This window comes from Entelurus aequoreus, linkage group LG23 (assembly GCF_033978785.1).
Source record: "Entelurus aequoreus isolate RoL-2023_Sb linkage group LG23, RoL_Eaeq_v1.1, whole genome shotgun sequence".
NCBI classification, from domain to species: Eukaryota; Metazoa; Chordata; class Actinopteri; order Syngnathiformes; family Syngnathidae; genus Entelurus; species Entelurus aequoreus.
Genome location: NC_084753.1, coordinates 34,094,550 through 34,116,203, shown reverse-complemented (window position 1 = coordinate 34,116,203; position 21,654 = coordinate 34,094,550). Strand labels below are relative to the sequence as shown.

Genomic DNA, 21,654 nt, shown 5'->3' with positions numbered 1-21,654 from the left:
AATGAGCAAACACATTGTACCATTAGAACACTGGAGTGATAGTTGCTGGAAATGGGCCTCTATACACCTATGTAGATATTGCACCAAAAACCAGACATTTGCAGCCAGAATAGTCATTTACCACATTAGCAATGTATAGAGTGTATTTCTTTAAAGTTAAGACTAGTTTAAAGTTATCTTCATTGAAAAGTACAGTGCTTTTCCTTCAAAAATAAGGACATTTCAATGTGACCCCAAACTTTTGAACGGTAGTGGACATTATCTTTAAAACCAGCCTGCACTTACACATAGCCAGGGGAACATTATGAATCTTTTTTTAAGTGCCTTAAGCGCCCATACACTCGTGGAATAATAACATGTTTAATCTGCAACATGGTGATTTTATTGCATGTGCAGTGAAGTGTACACTATTTCTAAAATCAGCACACACTGACAAGGAGCAAAGGAAACCTCTTGAATGTTAAAGTGACTAAAGCGCACGGACGTGGAATTATAACACATTTGATCATCAATATAGTGATATATTACATGTGAAATTAAGTGTCTTTACCATCAGTACACACTAACGAGGAGGAAGGATACATCATGTTTTTTTTAGTGGCTCGGTCACGCCCTCCCCCATCTACACAAATGGAACCAACACAAGCAAGTTAACTTCATGATCCGTCGTTAAATAAGGACTAAAATCATGAGATAATGTTGCACATTTGTCTTGCTTGTCAAAGTTGTCCCATCAGCTAGAGGTCCAACAGCAATCGTATACAAAACAGCTGACTGCCAATAGTCAATAGAGTCGCAAAGCCCATTTTGATGCGTCTTTTTTATCAATATACAGAGAAAATAGCAGCTCGTTTACGTTCAAACATACAGTAAGTCCTCTTATAGTGTGTTTAAAGCCGGTTGAGCTTTGGAAATGACAGAGCACAACCGTAACGTCATCAGGGGAGTACAAGTTTCCGTTTGAGCCGCGTACACTGCAAAAAGTCAGTGTTCAAAAACAAGAAAAAACAAAACAAAATTTAGGGGTATTTTATTTGAACTAAGCAAAATTATCTGCCAATAGAACAAGAAAATTTGGCAAAAAAGGTCTTTTTTTTTTTCTATCAAGAAAAAAAAAAGACCTTTTTGCTCAATATGTTGAAAAATATTCTTAAATTAAGTAAAAGCTAGTGCCATTATCTTGACATAATGATATGCGCCCGGCATTACATTTCTTGAAACCAGCAAACTTATACTAAAAACTAGTTTATTGTTCTTAATGGAAAGGCAACAAGGCAACTGCTTGTTACTCTCGGGGTCTCCTAGCCGCTCAGGCAAATCATATTGTCTGAAAATGCCTTTTCCCATCGATAACATGACATCATCGCGCCTAGTGCGTGTTCTTTCAGTCAATTAGTGCGCATATTTACAGCCCGGCCCCCGGCCAACATTTTTTTAATTGTAATTTTGAAGAATTTATCTGAATGTGCATGAACTATTTCTGTTCAAAATTGTTAGAAATGTCACATGTTAAATGTTTAAATATTAACTGTCCGTTTACTGTACTGTTCCAACTGTACTACTATATGAGTACATATTTTTTATTGTTTCATTGAAAATAAAACAGCAAAGTCAATTAGGCTGTCATCTGTTTTAATTATGAGACACAATTGTGTCAAAGTCATGATTTTTTTTTCATGCTTGAAATAAGAAATTATAACTTTAAAAAAGCAGTTTTATAATTGTGAGTGTTGATGACACAGCTTTGCAACAGTTGATATTCTAGTTTCAAGCATGTTTTACTCAATATAGGTCATCAAATCTCAGCAACAAGCTGTAATATCTTACTGAGATCATTTAGGACCAAAACCCTTAAAACAAGTAAAACACTAACATAAAATCTGCTTAGTGAGAAGAATTATCTTATCAGACAGAAAATAAGCAAATATCACCCTTATTTGAGATATTTCATCTTACTTAGATTTCAGTTTTTGCAGTGTACACCAGGGGTGTCAAATGTACAGGTGCAATCTGGCCCCCAAGATGAGTTTGCCATCTATAAAAATGAGCCGCAATTTTTTAATGAAAGAAACTGCTGTTCTAAATGTGTCCACTGGATGTCGCAATAGTAATTCAAGTGTAACCCACGTCATACTGTAAAGATAACGTGTCAGCTGATTTTAAGCGTCGTCTGGATTGGCTGCCGCTACTCCAATCATCGCAAGCGCAAACAATCAGCTGGTCCTGTTGTGATTGGCAGCAGATGGCGGCAGCCTGATGCTGTATCGTCGCACAATACCTTCATTCATTGTCAATTATCCACTCAAATGATGAAATTATGAAACAGTAAGGTGCAAAGACTTAAGTCAACATGACCATCATCTTTGTAGTTAGACTTCCCTGCAGCGCTCGCAATTGGTTGACGCCCCGATGCGCACCCTGAACTGCTTTGTAAAAATGTGTGTTCCTATATTTGTTGTTTAATCTATTTTATTTTATGCTTAGATAGTCACATTGTTTGAATTTTTATTTATGTTACCTTGATGTTGGTTACGGTGTCATTTTGATAATTGTTTATATAATAAGTGTGATATTCGACAGATGATAAATTAATGTGTTGTTACAGTTGCATATTTCACCAGTGCGGCGGTTTGAGGAAACACTCGGTTGCTTTTCCGAACACGTCTTTAATGAACTGCCAACAGGAAGTGCTTAAAGTTTAATGACTTTGTAAAAACACTGAGACAAAGTCTAAGTTCATTGTGTTCTTTATGGTGTTTTTGAAACTACTCTATTTTTTTTCCTCAAAATTTTTTACTAACTTGAAGTGTTTTGCCAAGAGGATTATTTACTGTATAATGTGTACATTTTCAGAATGTGCTTGCTCTATTTTTGGCTAAAGTAAAACAAAGAAAACAACCTGAAGTTGTCGTTATTTTTAAGTTATTATTCCATGATTTTACCAGTCCGGCCCGCGTGGGAATAGATTTTCCTCCATGCGGCCCCGGAGCTATAATGAGTTTGACACCCCTGGTGCACACGCGTACGGCCAGCGTTCGCAAAAGTCTGCGTTATTACACACAACAGTAGGCGTTTGCCTGCGGACACGGCCTAAAACTACCCTTTGAGATGCTTTCATCTCCTCGGTTCTGAAGTTTGTTTTTCACATTGGCTTGTACATGAACAATTATGTGCTACAATCATCCGCTGTTGCCATTTGAAATAAAAAGTAGCGCATAGTTCTAACTTAGGATATGCGTTGGTACAGAAGTGTACCGCTTAAACAACAACAACATGGCTGACTGGGCGGAGACACAGTCGCAGCCAGTTGGAGGGGGTGAGGCGTTCACTTGCCCCACTTTTCAAAGCGTCAAGCGGCTTGAAGATGGTCTGTAAGGCAAAATGTATGCCCAATTTTGACCAAAGCACCACCATTTTAGATTAAAAATCATAATATGACCCCTTTAGGAAACGCTGATTTGGACTTAGTTTACACCTTAGTTGAGAGGCCTGTTTAAGGCTGCACTTACCAATATTGGGATGATTCAAGATCTTCATTATTCTGACTTCTCTGAAGAGCTGAAAAACAAAAGACATGCACATATTTTCAGTACAATTCAGATATGAAGGATTCCATCAAATCCTTTTATACAGTCAACGGTTATGTTATAATCACATACAATGTAGTGTTATCTAAAAGGGGCTCCTACTCATTTCAAGGGCATATAATATGATACTGAATTCCAGTGGGTACTAAAGTAAGCTCCATAAATGGGTAAATCTGCTGTCTTCTCTTGGTTAACACACTTGGGAGTCCACCGCCTGCACGGTACACACCTGACCATGCCATGCATACTTTGTTGCAATTGGTCAGGGGTTCGAGGGTCAGCTCCACCCCACCACTGCATAGGAGACATGCCCCGCCTCAAGCAGTTATGTGATAATCGTCATCAAAAAATAGAATTGCATGAATATTTGAGGTTGTGATCTTTTTCACAAACACAGCTGTGTTGCCAATTAAGCAACTTTGTCACTGTATTCACAGTGCATCCGGAAAGTAATCACAGCGCTTCACTTTTTCCACATTTTGTTATGTTACAGCCCTATTCCAAAATGGGATACCGTTTTTTGGGAATATAGAGCGTAGAGGGATATAAGCCACACCTACTAAATTTGAGAAGAAATAAACATTTTCCATATATTAGCCGCACGGGACTATAAGCCAAATATATATACGTTGTGAAATGAGTTTTTTCAGCAATGTCACGATGTGACGACGACGCGCCATCATGCCTGTAAAAAAATAAAATAAAATATGGCGAACCGGTACTTTTCAAACAAGAGTATAGTACCGTTTTTGATTCATTAGTACCGCGATACTATACCAGTGTTGGCGCTAGGAATTGTCAAAATGGGACCCATCAAGTCATAAAAATGGGGTCCCACAGTACATTTTTGGGGTCCCACTTTTTTGTAACATTTTCCCCCCAAAAAATACATGTATGCATTATCCTGTTATAACTCACATTCTATATTGTGTTTTGGAAAAAGGTTGTCATAAATAATTAATTTTAAAAAATAATACAAAAGAAAACACATTTTTATGCATATGTAAATTTATTCCGTTATAAACATTCATTCACTTTCTTCTTTCCTTCATGGATCTAAACTTTACCGCTGCCGGTATTTTTTTCTATATTTTCATGTCATAGGTTGTAGGTGTATTTATTTCAGTATAAAAGTGTAAAATGTTTTTGTTTCGGTCATGAAATAATGATAATGGTGTGCCAGGGCATACATATATATGACAAATTGAATTGATTTTTCTCCCATGTATGTAGATCATCAGTCCTTTAAAAACCGCCACATCTACACTTTCATGACCAACAAACTTAGAATTTTGCAAGTTAGTTTCAATGTAATTTAATACAGTGGCACTCAATGCCTCTAGAATTTCATCTCTGGCTTCGTGATGGCCATAAACTGTGTGTTCCCCTTTAAGAATGGCAATATGTGGGGTGAGTGACGTGAGTAAGTGAGTGGGCAAGTTAGGAGAGGGAGCGCTAGCATGTTCAGGAGTGTTAATAGCATGGGGGATGTCCACTTGGCTTTGTGGAAAACAAAGAGTTGTAACAAATCGACGGCCTCGTCATTCTGACCAAAGAGCGAAAACTGTAGAAGTGGAGGGTGTTACCCACGACAATATATTCGGCCCTGGAGGGAACGTCTCCCCTGCGCTCCTCGACCACGGTCTGGGAGCCGACAAGCAGGAAAGGTGTAACATGATGTTTCTTGGTTCCCGGTGAGGCTGGATCTTTGAAAATCAGTGCACCCGGTTGTAAAGGTGTTCTTTTTATTAGCCCGTTTACATGGCGTGCAAAACTTTTTTCCATAGTCATAAGTGAGCCATTTGCTGAAAAGTGGCTCCTGAAGCCACTTTTCATTGAAGCTTCGCTTCTTGGGTTTATTGCTCGCCATGACAAAAACAATAACACACGGCCATCCTAATACCGGAAATGCAGTATTTGTGATTGATAAAACTTACAGCAAATCAAAATTTAAGAAATTCTACCAGAAATTTCATTACTTTGCAGTCAACCAATGAAAACGCAATAAACGGGGACGGAAATTTGACTCGGCAAATATAAACAATACAAAACACCGGCGGAAAGCGATAATCTATAAAAAAAACAAGTAAACCAAAGTTTTGACCCGGAGAAGGCAGGGTCGGTAAAAAAATAAGAATATCTGCATCCCGGGGACGTGCGGACTTCCGGAAATGCCCTGATTTCAATGCGTAAAAAGACACAAAAAGTGCGTAAACGCCAACAGTGTATACTTGTACCGGTATACTGTACAACCCTAATATATATATATATATATATATATCCATCCATCCGTCCATCCATTTTCTACCGCTTGTCCCTTTTGGGGTCGCGGGGGGTGCTGGAGCCTATCTCAGCTACATTCGGGCAAAAGGCAGGGTACACCCTGGACAAGTCGCCACCTCATCGCAGGGCCAACACAGATAGACAGACAACATTCACACTCACATTCACACACTATGGCATACTTGCCAACCTTGAGACCTCCAATATCGGGAGGTGGGGTCGGGGTATATATATATATATATATATATATATATATATATATATATATATATATATATATATATATATATATATATATATATATATATATATATATATATATATATATTTTTTAATTTTTAATTTTAATTTTATTATATATATAAATAAAACAAATACTTGAATTTTAGTGTTCATTTATTTACAAATATACACACATACACACACACAACACTCATCTACTCATTGTTGTACTTGAAAGTACAATGCTTTGTTAAGGGTTGAATTGTCCATCCTCTTTCTATTCTCTGTCACTATTTTTCTAACCATGCTGAACACCCTCTCTGATGATGCATTGCTGTGTGGCACGCACAAAAGTGCTTTCATCAAATGCACGAGAGTGTGGAATCTTCCATCTCTCCCTAGCATGGCCCAAAACCGGTCAATCCTTGCTTCCTGGGGAAGATCTTCCCTGGCAAGCAATTGGTACTCCAGTACTTGTATCCGGAGGCTGGTCAGGTCCAATCGCAGCTGCGGCAGACTTTTTTTTTTGGGGGGCGTGGCCTCCAGCTCCGGCTGAATACCGGGAGTTTGTCGGGAGAAAATCTCTGTCGGGAGGTTGTCGGGAGAGGCGCTGTATATCGGGATTCTCCCGCTAAAAACGGGAGGGTTGGCAAGTATGCACTATGGACCATTTAGTGTTGCCAATCAACCTATCCCCAGGTGCATGTCTTTGGAGGTGGGAGGAAGCCGGAGTACCCGGGAGGGAACCCACGCAGTCACGGGGAGAACATGCAAACTCCACACAGAACGATCCCGAGCCCGGGATTGAACTCTGGACTACTCAGGACCTTCGTATTGGTCACTTTTAAATTGGGACTTTTGCACTGCTTTGTATCTCACATGATTGTTTGTTTCAGTGAAATTTAGCAAGATACCCACATTTTACATTGTATCTATATTTTAATCTATTTAATCTTTTCCACAAGGAAGGGGAGGAGTCTGCAAAATGTCATTTTACATGTGTGTGTGTGTGTGTGTGTGTGTGTGTGTGTATGTATATATATATATATATATATATATATATATATATATATATATATATATATATATATATATATATATATATATATATATTAGGGCTGCAACTAACGATTAATTTGATAATGGATTAATCTGTCGATTATTACTTCGATTGATCGATTAATAATCGGATAAAAAAGACAAACTACATTTCTATCCTATCCAGTATTTTATTGAAAAAAAATCTGCATACTGGCACCATACTTATTTTGATTATTGTTTCTCAGCTATTTGTAAATGTTGCAGTTTATAAATAAAGGTTTATTAAAAAAAAAAAAAAAAAAATGTAATAAAAAAAAAAAAAAAAGCCGCATGCGCATAGCATAGATCCAACGAATCGAGGACTAAATTAATCGGCAACTATTTTTATAATCGATTTTAATCGATTAGTTGTTGCAGCCCTAATATATATATATATATATATATATATATATATATATATATATATAAAGAAAATATATGCATCATTGCAGATGATGCAAATGATATGAGGATGTCATATTGACCACGCCCCTAGCGCCACAGGTATACTGAGGGGAACCCTGAATTTACATGGCACGTTTTATGCAGTTGACAAATAAATGTCTGCATGAAAGGGCCTTGGATGCTTTATTATTCCTGGTAGAGGAAACATGGCCACTTTGAGTGCACATTAGGAGAAACCACTGTTGGATCAGAGACACAAACATTGATCTTTGTGCTTGCCAACATTGACACACTTGTCAGGGAAATGTGATCGTATCTTTACGGCGTCTGCGTTGGGAGGCCTCTGCGGCGGCAGAATGCAGGTGCGCTGCAACATGTCGATGCGTGTGAACGAGAACAAGCGCCGGCTTTTTGACGTCACACAGCAGGGTTGACACATTTCAACACGCTATCAGGCTTCACAGAGAGATGGTTTACTGTGCGTGTGACGTACGTGAAACCAGTAGCATTATTGATGGTCCTGTGCTACACCCACTCTCGGACCGTCCCTTCAATAAAACATCAATACTTGACCAGGCACGGGTGGTCACAGCCACGTGCACACATCTCTCATCAACACGTACACAATGCTAATAATCTGTACCTACAAACATACTGTAGTTGTATGTTCGGCCTGCCGCAACCAGACAGACTGGTCTCGGAGAAGTCATGCAGAGCAGAGACCGGCCTCCTGACACCCGGACTCCAAAAAGTTGCATGGGAACACTTTGTCAGGTATGTGGGAACACGGTAAACACCATTAGTCGAGGAACATGCGAGATGATTCACCGCATAATGCGAGAGTTAGTTGCAGGAGGACATAAAGCCCCGGTTGATGCCGTCATTCCGCTACAATGAAGTTACGCAAGGGGTCTCGTGATTGACACACAAAGTTGAGGGCCATTCCTGTACTCTGTAGACTGACTGAAAAACTCCAGTGTCACACCTCAGTTTTGGCAAGCCCGGCGTGCGATAATAACCGGTGGAGTTCGTAAACACAAGGCCGTTAGCTTGGCCATCAGGATGCTAGGAGTAAATACGATCCCACCAGGTTGAAAACAGAGGTCAGGCCACACAAACCGTACGCACTTACTATCAGAACAAAGTGTGCGTGAGCACGTTTGCTAGCTTTAATCACAGCACTTTATTTGAAAAATACCTTCTTAATCAAGCAGAATAACCACTGGACTTCAATCACAATGAGAGTCATAACACGTAAAGGGGGCTCTTTGGTGTTACGGACCTTTTTTAAGCTGCTTTCTGACCGTCTCTTCAGGATGAGCTTATTTATGTGGCTCCACGTGACACCATCTTTGTTGTGGTTTTTAGCACTTCAATATAGGGCTGGGCGATATGGCCTAATATCTCGATATTTTTACGCCATGTCGCGATACACGATATATATCTTGATATTTTGCCTTAGCCTTGAATGAACACTTGATGCATATAATCACAGCAGTATGATGATTCTATGTGTCTACATTAAAACATTCTTGTTCATACTGCATTAATATATGCTCATTTTAAACGTTCATGCAGAGAGGGAAATCACAACTAAGTCAATTGACCAAAAGTGTATTTATTAAACAGTTATTAAGCAGTGGCACAAACATTCATGTCATTTCCAAAACAGAACGGGCAATATTGTCAGAGATATTTTAAAACAAGCTATTAGTGCACTTTTGTGCATGATGTCACTAAGGTGACATATCAAAACAAAACTAAATTAAAGTGCACTTTTTGTACAGAAAGCCACTACAATAGTTTAAAACAAATAAAGTGCACTTTTGTGCATGATGTCACACAAGATATTTCAAGTGTCAAATAAAAATGAGCTGCAAAATAGGAAATCAAATAGTGTATGTCCTTCGCTATGTGGTAGGTTCCTGCGGACGTTATCTCCTTCCGTTGTTGACTATTTTTTTCATACGGTGTTGATGTGGAAATGGTTGCTTGGGCATTTTCTTGGTGTGGCACCGGCGGAGATGTTGACATGCAGAGTTTCAAGCACTCTTCATTCTCTAGCGGGTGACTTTTCAAATGATGCTACACATTAGCAGTGCTGCTACTTTTTGTAGCAACGCTTTTGCCGCATACTTGACATATTACTAGAGATAAATGCTTTAAAATGTCATATCGGAAAATATCGGTATCGTTTTTTTTAAATTATCGGTATCGTTTTTATTTTTATTTTTTTTATTTTTTTATTAAATCAACATAAAAAACAAGTTACACTTACAATTACTACACCAAACCAAAAAACCTCCCTTCCCAATTTACACTCATTCACACAAAAGGGTTGTTTCTTTCTGTTATTAATATTGTGGTTCCTACATTATATATCAATATATATCAATACAGTCTGCAAGGGATACAGTCCGTAAGCACACATGATTGTGCGTGCTGCTGGTCCACTAATAGTACTAACCTTTACAGTTAATTTTACTCATTTTCATTAATTACTAGTTTCTATGTAACTGTTTTTATATTGTTTTACTTTCTTTTTTTATTCAAGAAAATGTTTTTAATTTATTTATCTTATTTTATTAATTTTTAAAAAAAGGACCTAATCTTCACCATACCTGGTTATCCAAATTAGACATTATAATGTGTTAATTCCACGACTGTATATATCGGTTGATATCGGTATCAGTAATTAAGAGTTGGACAATATCGGAATATCGGATACCGGCAAAAAGCCATTATCGGACATCCCTACATATTATGGTTGTCTGTTCAACATCTTTCCACTAGAAGCCAAACCACCGCCAGACGATGGACCCCCTGCTGTTTTTCTTGGGAATTAATTCTTCTTCCTCCATTTGTTACCAGATTCGCACCTTCTTTCTCTCGTATTACCACTCGCACCATTCCGCTAGCACCACAGCTAACTTTACCCATTCCGTTACCTCTCTGCTCCGCGAGGGCGTATGACGTTGCACGCGCGACAGTATGTGACGTATGTAAGAAGGTGCGCTTGTTTTATGTCTCTGTGAGAAGCAGAGACAAGAAAGAGTGAGAAACGCATGTAGTGTAATGCCTGCAGCTAAAAGCAACTGTGTGAGAATGAATACTCGAATATCACGATATAGTCATTTTCTATATCGCACAGAGACAAACCCGCGATATATCGAGTATATTTGATATATCGCCCAGCCCTACTTCAATATCGGGTCTACTGACGGATTAAGTTCAAACTTTGAATTCCGAAATGGCAACAGCTGGGGATACATGCGCATGTACGAGTCAGTCTGCCCCACAAGAGGATAGCAAGTAAGAAGGCGCTTAATGGCAACAGCCAATCCATCCATCCATCTTCTTCCACTTATCCGAGGTCGGGTCGCGGGGGCAGCAGCCTAAGCAGGGAAGCCCAGACTTCCCTCTCCCCAGCCACTTCGTCCAGCTCCTCCCGGGGGATCCCGAGGCGTTCCCAGGCCAGCCAGGAGACATAGTCTTCCCAACGTGTCCTGGGTCTTCCCCGTGGCCTCCTACCTGTCGGACGTGCCCTAAACACCTCCCTAGGGAGGCGTTCGGGTGGCATCCTGACCAGATGCCCGAACCACCTCATCTGGCTCCTCTCGATGTGGAGGAGCAGCGGCTTTACTTTGAGCTTCCCCCGGATGGCAGAGCTTCTCACCCTCTCTCTAAGGGAAAGCCCCGCCACCCGGCGGAGGAAACTCATTTCGGCCGCTTGTACCCGTGATCTTGTTCTTTCAGTCATAACCCAAAGCTCATGACCATAGGTGAGGATGGGAACGTAGATCGACCGGTAAATTGAGAGCTTTGCCTTCCGGCTCAGCTCCTTCTTCACCACAACGGATTGATACAGCGTCCGCATTACTGAAGACGCCTGTCGATCTCACGATCCACTCTTCCCTCACTCGTGAACAAAACTCCGAGGTACTTGAACTCCTCCACTTGGGGCAGGGTCTCCTCCGCAACCCGGAGATGGCACTCCACCCTTTTCCGGGCGAGAACCATGGACTCGGACTTGGAGGTGCTGATTGTCATCCCAGTCGCTTCACACTCAGCTGCGAACCGATCCAGTGAGAGCTGAAGATCCTGGCCAGATGAAGCCATCAGGACCGCAGCATCTGCAAAAAGCAGAGACCTAATCCTGCAGCCACCAAACCAGATCCCCTCAACGCCTTGACTGCGCCTAGAAATTCCGTCCATAAAAGTTATGAACAGAATCGGTGACAAAGGGCAGCCTTGGCGGAGTCCAACCCTCACCGGAAACGTGTCCGACTTACTGCCGGCAATGCGGACCAAGCTCTGGCACTGATCATACAGGGAGCGGACCGCCACAATCAGACAGTCCGATACCCCATACTCTCTGAGCACTCTCCACAGGACTTCCCGAGGGACACGGTCGAATGCCTTCTCCAAGTCCACAAAACACATGTAGACTGGTTGGGCAAACTCCCATGCCCCCTCCCTGGTCGTGGAACTGTGGACCAGCTCTATACTCTCGGCAGGGTCCTTGAGGGTGCATGGGAGTTTGCCCAACCAGTCTACAATGGCAACAGCGTTAGGCTAAAATGGTGGACTTGCACGAGGCTCTTCAGGAAAAATATACGGATAATCCGCTCGCGTCAATGAGAAAAACGTCACTTTTTTATGCCCCTACACTTCAGGGCGCAGCCTCTGGTCTTCAGACCAGGGTCTCCTAAAGATCCCAAAAACCCATTTTAAAACCCGTGGAGACCTGGCATTCCAGGCTATAGCTCCCAGACTTTGGAACAACAAGTCCCTCTGTGAGCTTGACCATGTTTACACTTTTATGAAACATTCGAAGACTTCACTTTTTAGTAAAGCACCTTTTAATTACCATTTTTATTCCACTTTTTTATGAGGTTTCCCCTGTTTTAATTGAATTGTTGTTTCAATTCACCTATGTTTTATAAATAAAATGTACTTACTTTCTTACTAATAGGGGAAAATTCCAAACCGATCATTTAGCGAAAGTGTGAAGGAAGGCAAGAGTGTTTTAAAAATATCTCCACAGTGCCGCCACGGTTTGATTTCAAATTTTCTGGACTTGTGCAGATTCAAATGGACAACAGCAGGTACAAAGGGTTAAGAAAAGTTGGTTTTGCATAATAGGGCCCCTTCAAAAAGGCAATACTTTACGTGTTTGAGAAACTAAGTCATGGCACATTACACAACTCTCAATGCATGGTCATGTAATCGCTCCTCGACAGTCGAACTCGTTATGCACGGGTTTGTGCTGCGGGGATTGGGCTGATCGATTCACCGATACAAACACATGCACTCATGCATAAGCTTATCGCTGAAGACTCCATGGCGAATGCTCCTCCACAGGTATTTTTCACAAACGCTCATAACAGCAAGCACAAGACAGAGTCCAAATGAGTCCACGAAGTTAAACTGAAGACATGCCAGATAATTAATGTGATCGTTCCTCCACACGCGATACAGACCGCAAATGAGAACTTGTTAACGCGACCAGTTCAAGATTGAAATCTAATCCTAGCGTGTAAACAAGATTAAAATATACAGTGAATTCCTTCATTTTTGTGATTCAGCATTCAAAACCATCCAAGAGATTTACACAGATCTTTTTTTTTTTATGTGTGGGAGCATTTTTGCCCTAATGTTTTCAGGCCAAAACCCTATCACAGTTACTCTCAGAAGGTCATCAACCCAAAAGTCCAATATACCAACCTACCTCACTCATGTTGCGATTAAAAATAACGTAGTACCAGTGTTGGGTTAGTTACTGAAAACCAGTAACTAGTTACAGTTACTAGTTACTTTATTTCAAAAGTAACTCAGTTACTAACTCAGTTACTTACACCAAAAAGTAATGCGTTACTGTGAAAAGTAACTATTTACTTACTTCTTTTTTTCTTCTTTTTTTTTTTAAAGCTCCCATTAATGCCCTTTTAGCCTTCATATCAGTACTGTTATTGCACTGGAGAATAATACAATCTGTTGATCAACTTGACATGCATTTGCATCACTGAACTCTGCTAAGCAATGTGGTCTACATACAACACACAAAGACAAAGATATGTTTCAAAGGGCCAATTTTTTTCAGGCCAGAACAAATTGACAAAACTATTTTAAATAGCTGCAACATAACATACATAAGTAAGAAACAGCATAATAACAACATGTCACAACATAGCTGTAAACATGGCTTCACCCAAGGAAGGCACACATGACATGATTATATGTCATGTCACTATATACAGCACACATACTGCTATACACACGCCTAACCAGGCATTTTTTTCTCTCAAGGAATTCTGAAATAAAATCATGTCTTCAGGAGGAGCTCAACACTGTACTGAAGCCCAGAACACTCAGTTTTAGTTTAGAGATAATGAAAGATTGGCCTGGCCCACTAGGATCCCTCTTTATGTTTGTGAACTTTATAGTCTATACATTTAGAGTGATGTGATAATCAAACACTCTAGAAGTCTAGAATGAAAAAGTATATAAGAGAATTGACAAGTGTGTGTACCTTCAGTGCTGAATGATGAGCAGAGGCAGAGTTTGGAGTGTTTTCTTTAGCTCGCTTTCCATGTTTATGTACTCACTGTCCACTGTGTCCAGGAACTTGGAAAATGTTTTCGTGCCATTTGCTGTTTGACGCCCGCTATCATGCTAATTAACTTCCTGAAAGCGGGTGACTTCACTGTAGAAATAGCCTGCATGTCTTCTAGCACATACGCTACAATGGCTCTATCAATGTTGTCCTGGCTAGCAGTCCCTCCGTTAAAATCCAGCCGCTGTTGGAGGTGGATGTGAAGTGTGTCTCTCTTTACTAGCTTCGTCGAAGCATGTTGCTTTTGTAGCTGTTTCAGCAGATTTGAATTGCTGTTTTGGGCAGTAGATGGGATCTTTGATCCAAGACACAACTTACATTTAACTAAAATGTTCTTTTCTTTGTGCTCGACAAAAGAAAAGTAGTGAGAATATCTCCATGTTAAGAAACTCGACTTCAGCTCCGCCATGTCTTGTTAGTAAACACAGACACGCCCCCTCTCCCCTCCTCACACCCACACCCAGACACACACAGTGCGCGCCTCTCTCTTCTCCGACACAAGAACATTCAGAAGGACGACACTGCAACTCTCCAATAAAACACACTCAGATCTTCTGTTTCTAGCCAATACTACATAAAAAATAACGTAAAATAACGCAGTAACGCATCATGTAGTAACGGTAACTGAGTTACTGAATATAAAAAATAATGCATTAGATTACTAGTTACCGCCGGAACTAACGGCGTTACAGTAACTTTGTAACGCGTTAGTCCCAACACAGCGTAGCACACAATGTAACTGTACCACACAAACTGAACTATCTGTATGTGGGTATCAAAAAAAAACCTTACACACTAAAATACATGCAAAACTACACCCATAAACAGGAACCTTATGGGGACGTGTGCGCATGGACTTCCCAGCATGCCTTGCGGGTTGTAGATACGGGTATATCGTAATTTCCGGATTATAAGCCGCTGCTTTTTTCCTTAGCTTTGGACCTTGCGGTTTATAAAACGGTGCGGCTAATTTAGGGATTTTTCTTCGCTAATTGCCATAAAGTAATGTGTTCAATAGTTTTCATTAAACCCCAGGAGAAACGCTGTAATGGTGTGTTATTGTTTGTGCTACCACGCCATCTTTTAGAGGATTTTGCTCACTGCAGGTGCTGCAGGTTGAAAATGTACTTCCTGTTTTAATACCTGGAACTGAAAGTGAAACCTTCCATAGCGTTTTTGTCATTCATCACTTCAAGCAACGTTTATGAGTTTTACAATATAACAAACAATTCTTTCTTACTAAACTGTCCCATGTGTGATGTCTGTAGGAGTGTTTTCATGCATATTTGTACGTGCCATCGTAATGTAATGAAGCTAGCGTTGTTAATATTAGCTACTATGCTAACACATTTAAAAATGTCTGTGTTAGTATTAACTTACAACAACTTATTTTTGTATTGTTTCAGTTTCACAAACTCCTCAGTAAATTCACCAAGACTTAAGAGTTATGGCGTCTGTTTAGCTGATTGGAGAGCTAGCTTCTGCAGCTAGTGGGTCGAGTTCTGTTTGATCAGCCATTTTACAGGCACCATTTGGTAACAATTAAGGTATGTAAATAAACATCTACAAAATATTTCTGTGTAAATAACTCATTTCAAAACATACATATTTGCGGCTTATAGTCCGGCGCGACTAATAAATGGCAAAATATTGCTTTAGAGCAGACCTGGGCAATATAAGGCCCGGGGGCCACATGCGGCCCGCCGGACATTCCCAATTAATTTTTTTACATCTTTAAGATGGAAACTGTAGCTGCCATTATGATGTGCAGTGATGTTTTCTAATGATCGTAACTATACAAAGTATTTAAATGGTTGGAATCTGCACTTTTGCATGATATACTAGTTACTATGGTAATCTAATTAGTTAATATGGTAATCTAATTAGTTACTATGGTAATCTAAGTCACAGCAGTTCAGACGAGGCACCAAGCAGTGTGGGTGGGGAGCGTTTCCAGAGTGTCAGCCTGAAATGCGGGTGTCAGGGACAGACGCGGAAGGAGATTTTTACAACAAAGTTGTAAAGCTTAGTGATGTATCACATATATCAGATTGTAGGTGTTGTTTTATTTCTACCCTTCGCGTTCATATTTCGCTGTTTGTGTTGAATTTTTTGTGTTTCGCTTTATTATAAAATATGTCGATCGAGAGGGGGTGTGACGTTCATATGTTGTCAATATTCAGTGTTTTATCGGTCGTAGTTAATATTGTAAGTCCCAAATTCTTCATTTTCTTGAACATTTTGGGTGTCTCATTCAGTAAAAATTGTTTTAATTCCATTCCGTTTTTTTTTAAGGCGGTCTGGTCTATACATAACGTTTTTAGCACTCAGACATTATTGTGAGGTTTTGTATTAGTGTTTCTAAAAAATCAGATATACCGGCCCCCAGACACATTTTTTTGCTCTAAATTTGGCCCACGGAGTCAAAATAATTGCCCAGGCCTGCTTTAGTGGGTGCGTTTTGAATCCTGCTGCTCTACAGTCCGGAAAATATGGTCGTTTTGTTATTCACCAGTCGCAGTTTTTCTTGAAATGTAACTTCCGCACCTAGCAGGGATCTCCGGTAATACTTAGTATGTTTCATGTTCTATTATATATGAAAGGCATCCCTACATGACTTCGGTCAGGATGTGATGAGTTACATTTCAGTTAGCTTGACTTCCGTCCCTTGATACATTGGCAGGGTAAACTACTCAATTTAGGCTTAATAAGGGTTAGATAGAAAGGAACAGTAGAATAGTCTTCATTGGAAGACTGTTTACGTTTGGTCAAACACCCCAATGCCCAACTCCTCTGCTCGACCTTTGGCCCACTACATCATCTGCAGGTGGAGGCGGTGTGCAATGGCGCGTGAGTCAACTTCCATTCCTTACTATAGGGAACAGTAGCTGAAAATAAAACGGTGTCCTCGGCCACACCTTGCAGTTACATAAGAGATCAGCTCACAGTGGCGCTGTAAAGCGGCAGCAGCTAAAAGCCTCAAGACAAACAGCTCGGTCCCTCGGAAGGCAAACAAGCTTGATGCGATGCACTTGGTCAACATCTGCTTCCCAAATAGGGCGGATGTGTCCGTGCTGCATTAATATTCAAAACAGCAACTGTTCATGTCAAAGATTACAACCGTTAGTCGCTAACCTTGTTGAAGACAGGTAGGGAATCACAGCATCCCTCTAAAACAAGGGTGCACACACTTTACCAGCAGGCGAGCTACTTATAGAATGACCAAATCAAATGCTCGTTTTCTATGACCCTTATTTTGTTAGCGCAGGCAGGATGGAGCAGCCCTTTTACTGGGAAGACAGGAACTGTGCGGTTGGTCTTTATACCCTTGACCGCGGGTGTTTCTTCGTACTGAGCTCGCACCAGCCAGCGGTCATCAAGTGACAAATGTGACTGACTGATGATCGGTAATGATATTTTTTTTAAACTCCTGGCTAGGGCAGGGCGATTTAGACCAAAACTGATATCCCGGTATTTTTAGGTTGTGTCGGTGTTCTGAGAAAAACGTGCAAAGTGTTTAGTTTAAACTAGAGATGTCCGATAATGGCTTTTTTGCCGATATCCCGAAATTGTCCAATTCATAATTACCGATACCGATATCAACCGATACCGATATATACAGTCGTGGAATTAACACATTATTATGCCTAATTTTGTTGTGATGCCCCGCTGGATGCATTAAACAATGTAACAAGGTTTTCCAAAATAAATCAACTCAAGTTATGGAAAAAAATGCCAACATGGCACTGCCATATTTATTATTGAAGTCACAAAGTTTTTTTTTTAACATGCCTCAAAACAGCAGCTTGGAATTTGGGACATGCTCTCCCTGAGAGAGCACGAGGAGGTTGAGGTGGGCGGGCGGGGTTGAGGTGTGTGTGTGTGTGTGTGTGTGTGTGTGTGTGTGGGGGGGGGGGTATATTGTAGTGTCCCGGAAGAGTTAGTGCTGCAAGGGGTTCTAGGTATTTGTTCTGTTGTGTTACGGTGCGGATGTTCTCCTGAAATGTGTTTGTCATTCTTGTTTGGTGTGGGTTCACAGTGTGGCGCATATTTGTAACAGTGTTAAAGTTGTTTATATGGACACTCTGTGTGACCTGTATGGCTGTTGATCAAGTATGCCTTGCATTCACTTGTGTGTGTCAAAAGCCGTAGATATTATGTGACTGGGCCGGCACACAAAAAGCAGTGCCTTCAGGGTTTATTGGCGATCTGAACTTCTTCCTACGTCCGTGTACACAGTGACGTATTAAAAAGTCAAAACAATTTTACTTTTTGAAACAGATACCGATAATTTTGAAACCGATACCGATAATTTCCGATATGACATTTTAAAGCATTTATTGGCCGATAATATCGGCAGTCTGACATCCCTAATTTAAACCCAACTTAACTGTTACTACCAGTGTTATGAAAATTACTTTTAAAAAATAATTATAGTTACTCGTTATTTAACCAAAAAAGTAATTTAATTACTAATAGAATTACTCTTTAATAAATGTAATTAGTTACTACAAAAAGTAATTAATTTGTTACTTAAAAAAACTTAAATATGTCATGTGCAATTAAGAGAAGGTTATGAGACAGGCGTGCGTGTGTGTGCCTTTAAAAGGCGGTATTTGTTGCCAAGCGACGTGTGACGTCAGCGAGGGTTTCAGCTAAACTGTTGTTGTTAGCTTTAGCAGTTAGCAGTGGCAGTTTGTCGGCTCCGACGGCTGTTCTATTGAATATTTTCATCGAATTGTGTTAATGCGTAAGAATCCAAGGTGCTGCCATTGAGCGCCCCAAAAGTATTAACCGCTCATAATGTTGAACTTGAAATGGTCACAACATTTAAGTACTTGGGAATTGTCATTGATGAGAACTTGTCTTTTAAATTTCACATTGAAAAACTTGTGGCTAAACGTAAAATTAAATTGGGATTTTTCTTTAGAAACAAGTCCTGTTTTTTCCCTACAAGTTAGGAAACGCTTGATTCTGACCACTCGTATGCCATTGCTAGTTTATGGAGACTTTTTATGAAAGCACCCGACTCTTATTTGAAAAAAAAAAAAGGATACTGTATATCCTTACGTTTTATTACCTTGTCCACTTTGTATGCAAACTGTCCATCTTTATCATTTTCTCCATAGTTGTGTTTTATATATGAACCACTTCTTAGTCTGGTGTCCCAGTATTTTATGTCTAGTGACTCCAGTCGCTGCAACTTAAGGTTGCAGGACATACTTGGAATGTTTGTTCCTAGAGCCAACACAAATGTTGGAAAAAAAGCTATCAGATATGCTGCCCCATGGTCGTGGAATAACAGAAGGATCTGAGGTTACCTGAACTCATCACTTTGGGGGAATTTCAGGCCATTTTAACAGATAGAGAAACTGTTTCTATTGGGCACTGTACTTGTTTTTACAGAAACATTTTTATACCTAGAGCAGTAGCTGATATTTGTCTATTGCCTGACCGCTTCTATTTTAGATACCTTTCTTTGTTAATAATATATATTTTCTGCTGGATCTACTCTTTATTTTCTGCTGCAGCTGCTACATATACTGTAATATTGTACATGGTAATTGGGATTTCTTATATACTGGATTATATACAAATATATCAGTATATATTATATATACTGTATATATAAATATTACATATGTTATATTGCTACTATGGTACATTTTAGTCTACTTTATACCTTTTGTTTTCGCCCTCTTTTTGTGCATTATCTTTTCCATCCTTATAAAAGATGTCTGATAATGGCTTTTTTGCCGATATCCGATATTCCGATATTGTCCAACTCTTAATTACCGATTCCAATATCAACCGATACCGATATATACAGTCGTGGAATTAACACATTATAATGCCTAATTTTGTTGTGATGCCCCGCTGGATGCATTAAACAATGTAACAAGGTTTTCCAAAATAAATCAACTCAATTTATGGAAAAAAATGCCAACATGGCACTGCCATATTTATTATTGAAGTCACAAAGTGCATTATTTTTTTTAACATGCCTAATAAAACAGCAGTGCTCTCCCTGAGAGAGCATGCGGAGGTTGAGGTGGGCTTGGTTGGGTGGTAGCGGGGGGTGTATATTGTAGCGTCCCGGAAGAGTTAGTGCTGCAAGGGGTTTTGGGTATTTGTTCCGTTTTGTTTATGTTGTGTTACGGTGCAGATGTTCTCCCGAAATGTGTTTGTCATTCTTGTTTGGTGTGGGTTCACAGTGTGGCGCATATTTGTAACAGTGTTAAAGTTGAATATACGGCCACCCTCAGTGTGACCTGTATGGCTGTTGACCAAGTATGGCTTGCATTCACTTTTGTGTGTGAAAAGCCGTAGGTATTATGTGATTGGGCCGGCACGCAAAGGCAGTGCCTTTAAGGTTTATTGGCGTTCTGTACTTCTCCCTACGTCCGTGTACCACTCCGTACAGCGGCGTTTTAAAAAGTCATACATTTTTTCTTTTTGAAACCAATACTGATAAATTCCGATATTACATTTTAAAGCATATATCGGCCGATAATAGCGGTCCCATATTATCGGACATCTCTAATCCTTATCCTTTCCCATCTTTGTAACTGAGCTACTGTGTGGAACATTTTCCCTTGTGGATCATTAAAGTTTGTCTAAGTCTATACATTGTTTTATGTTAATATATGTGAGTAATTTATTTTTAATTGTGGTGTGTGACTGCTGCTGTTCTTATATGTATTTCTATAACTTTGTTTTTGCTACCCTCTTGGCCAGGTCGCTCTTGAAAAATGGCTGTAACGAAGGCTCATCAAAAGATACCGGTATGGCGGTATTGTCTCTAATATATACCACCAAGCCCTAAACCCTGGCAATCAACCCACACCCACTCTGCAACCGACGTAATGGGCACCCATTTTCAAGAAGGAAATCTATCTCCAAGTCTAACTACCATCTAAATATATCGCCACCAGCGGATGTGTAGATGTTGTCAACATGAACAAAAGGTCCACTCTGCGGGATTAAAGCCCGGATTCAATCCTGGAGCTTTGTATCTTTGACATCAGTGGTGACGCTCATCTGTCTCGGGATTTGTCAACTCTTCATCAGTGGAACGGGAGAGGAGGCGACACTCGGGTATTTATAGACCCACACTACTTTGAGTTTCACCATGACATGAGAAAAGCATGAAGTCTTTTAAGATTGCTCTAATTCCTTTAAATAAACATGAGAGGGAAATCAAACTCCCTGGTGGCTAAAATCAACAAAAAGTGGACAAAAGCAGCCCGCAAGCTTTGTGCGTGTGTAACGCTGACATGACTCGGTGCTTTTTTAGGGAGCCTCTGACATACAAAAGGCTACAATCGATGGAGCTTTGGAAAAACTGATGGAATACCATCATGGCGGTCACGAGCAATGGCGGTGGCAGCCTGGTCCTGCTCACGCCCCTATGATGAGCAAAAAGGCCTCTGGATCTACCGCCTGCACGCTCAATAGTCT

The 21,654-nt window shown here is 40.2% G+C and overlaps 1 protein-coding gene across 13 annotated transcripts in view; it reads right to left on the bottom strand.

The window, feature by feature from the left end:
- The window catches only part of mark3a (MAP/microtubule affinity-regulating kinase 3a), a 107,709-nt gene that overhangs the window by 65,352 nt on the left and 20,703 nt on the right, over positions 1-21,654 (bottom strand). For all 13 annotated transcript variants that reach the window (XM_062034408.1, XM_062034414.1, XM_062034404.1 and 10 more), the window contains one exon: positions 3,510-3,558. In XM_062034408.1, coding sequence (XP_061890392.1) covers positions 3,510-3,558 — 49 coding nt within the window. The remainder of the gene's footprint in view (positions 1-3,509; positions 3,559-21,654) is intronic.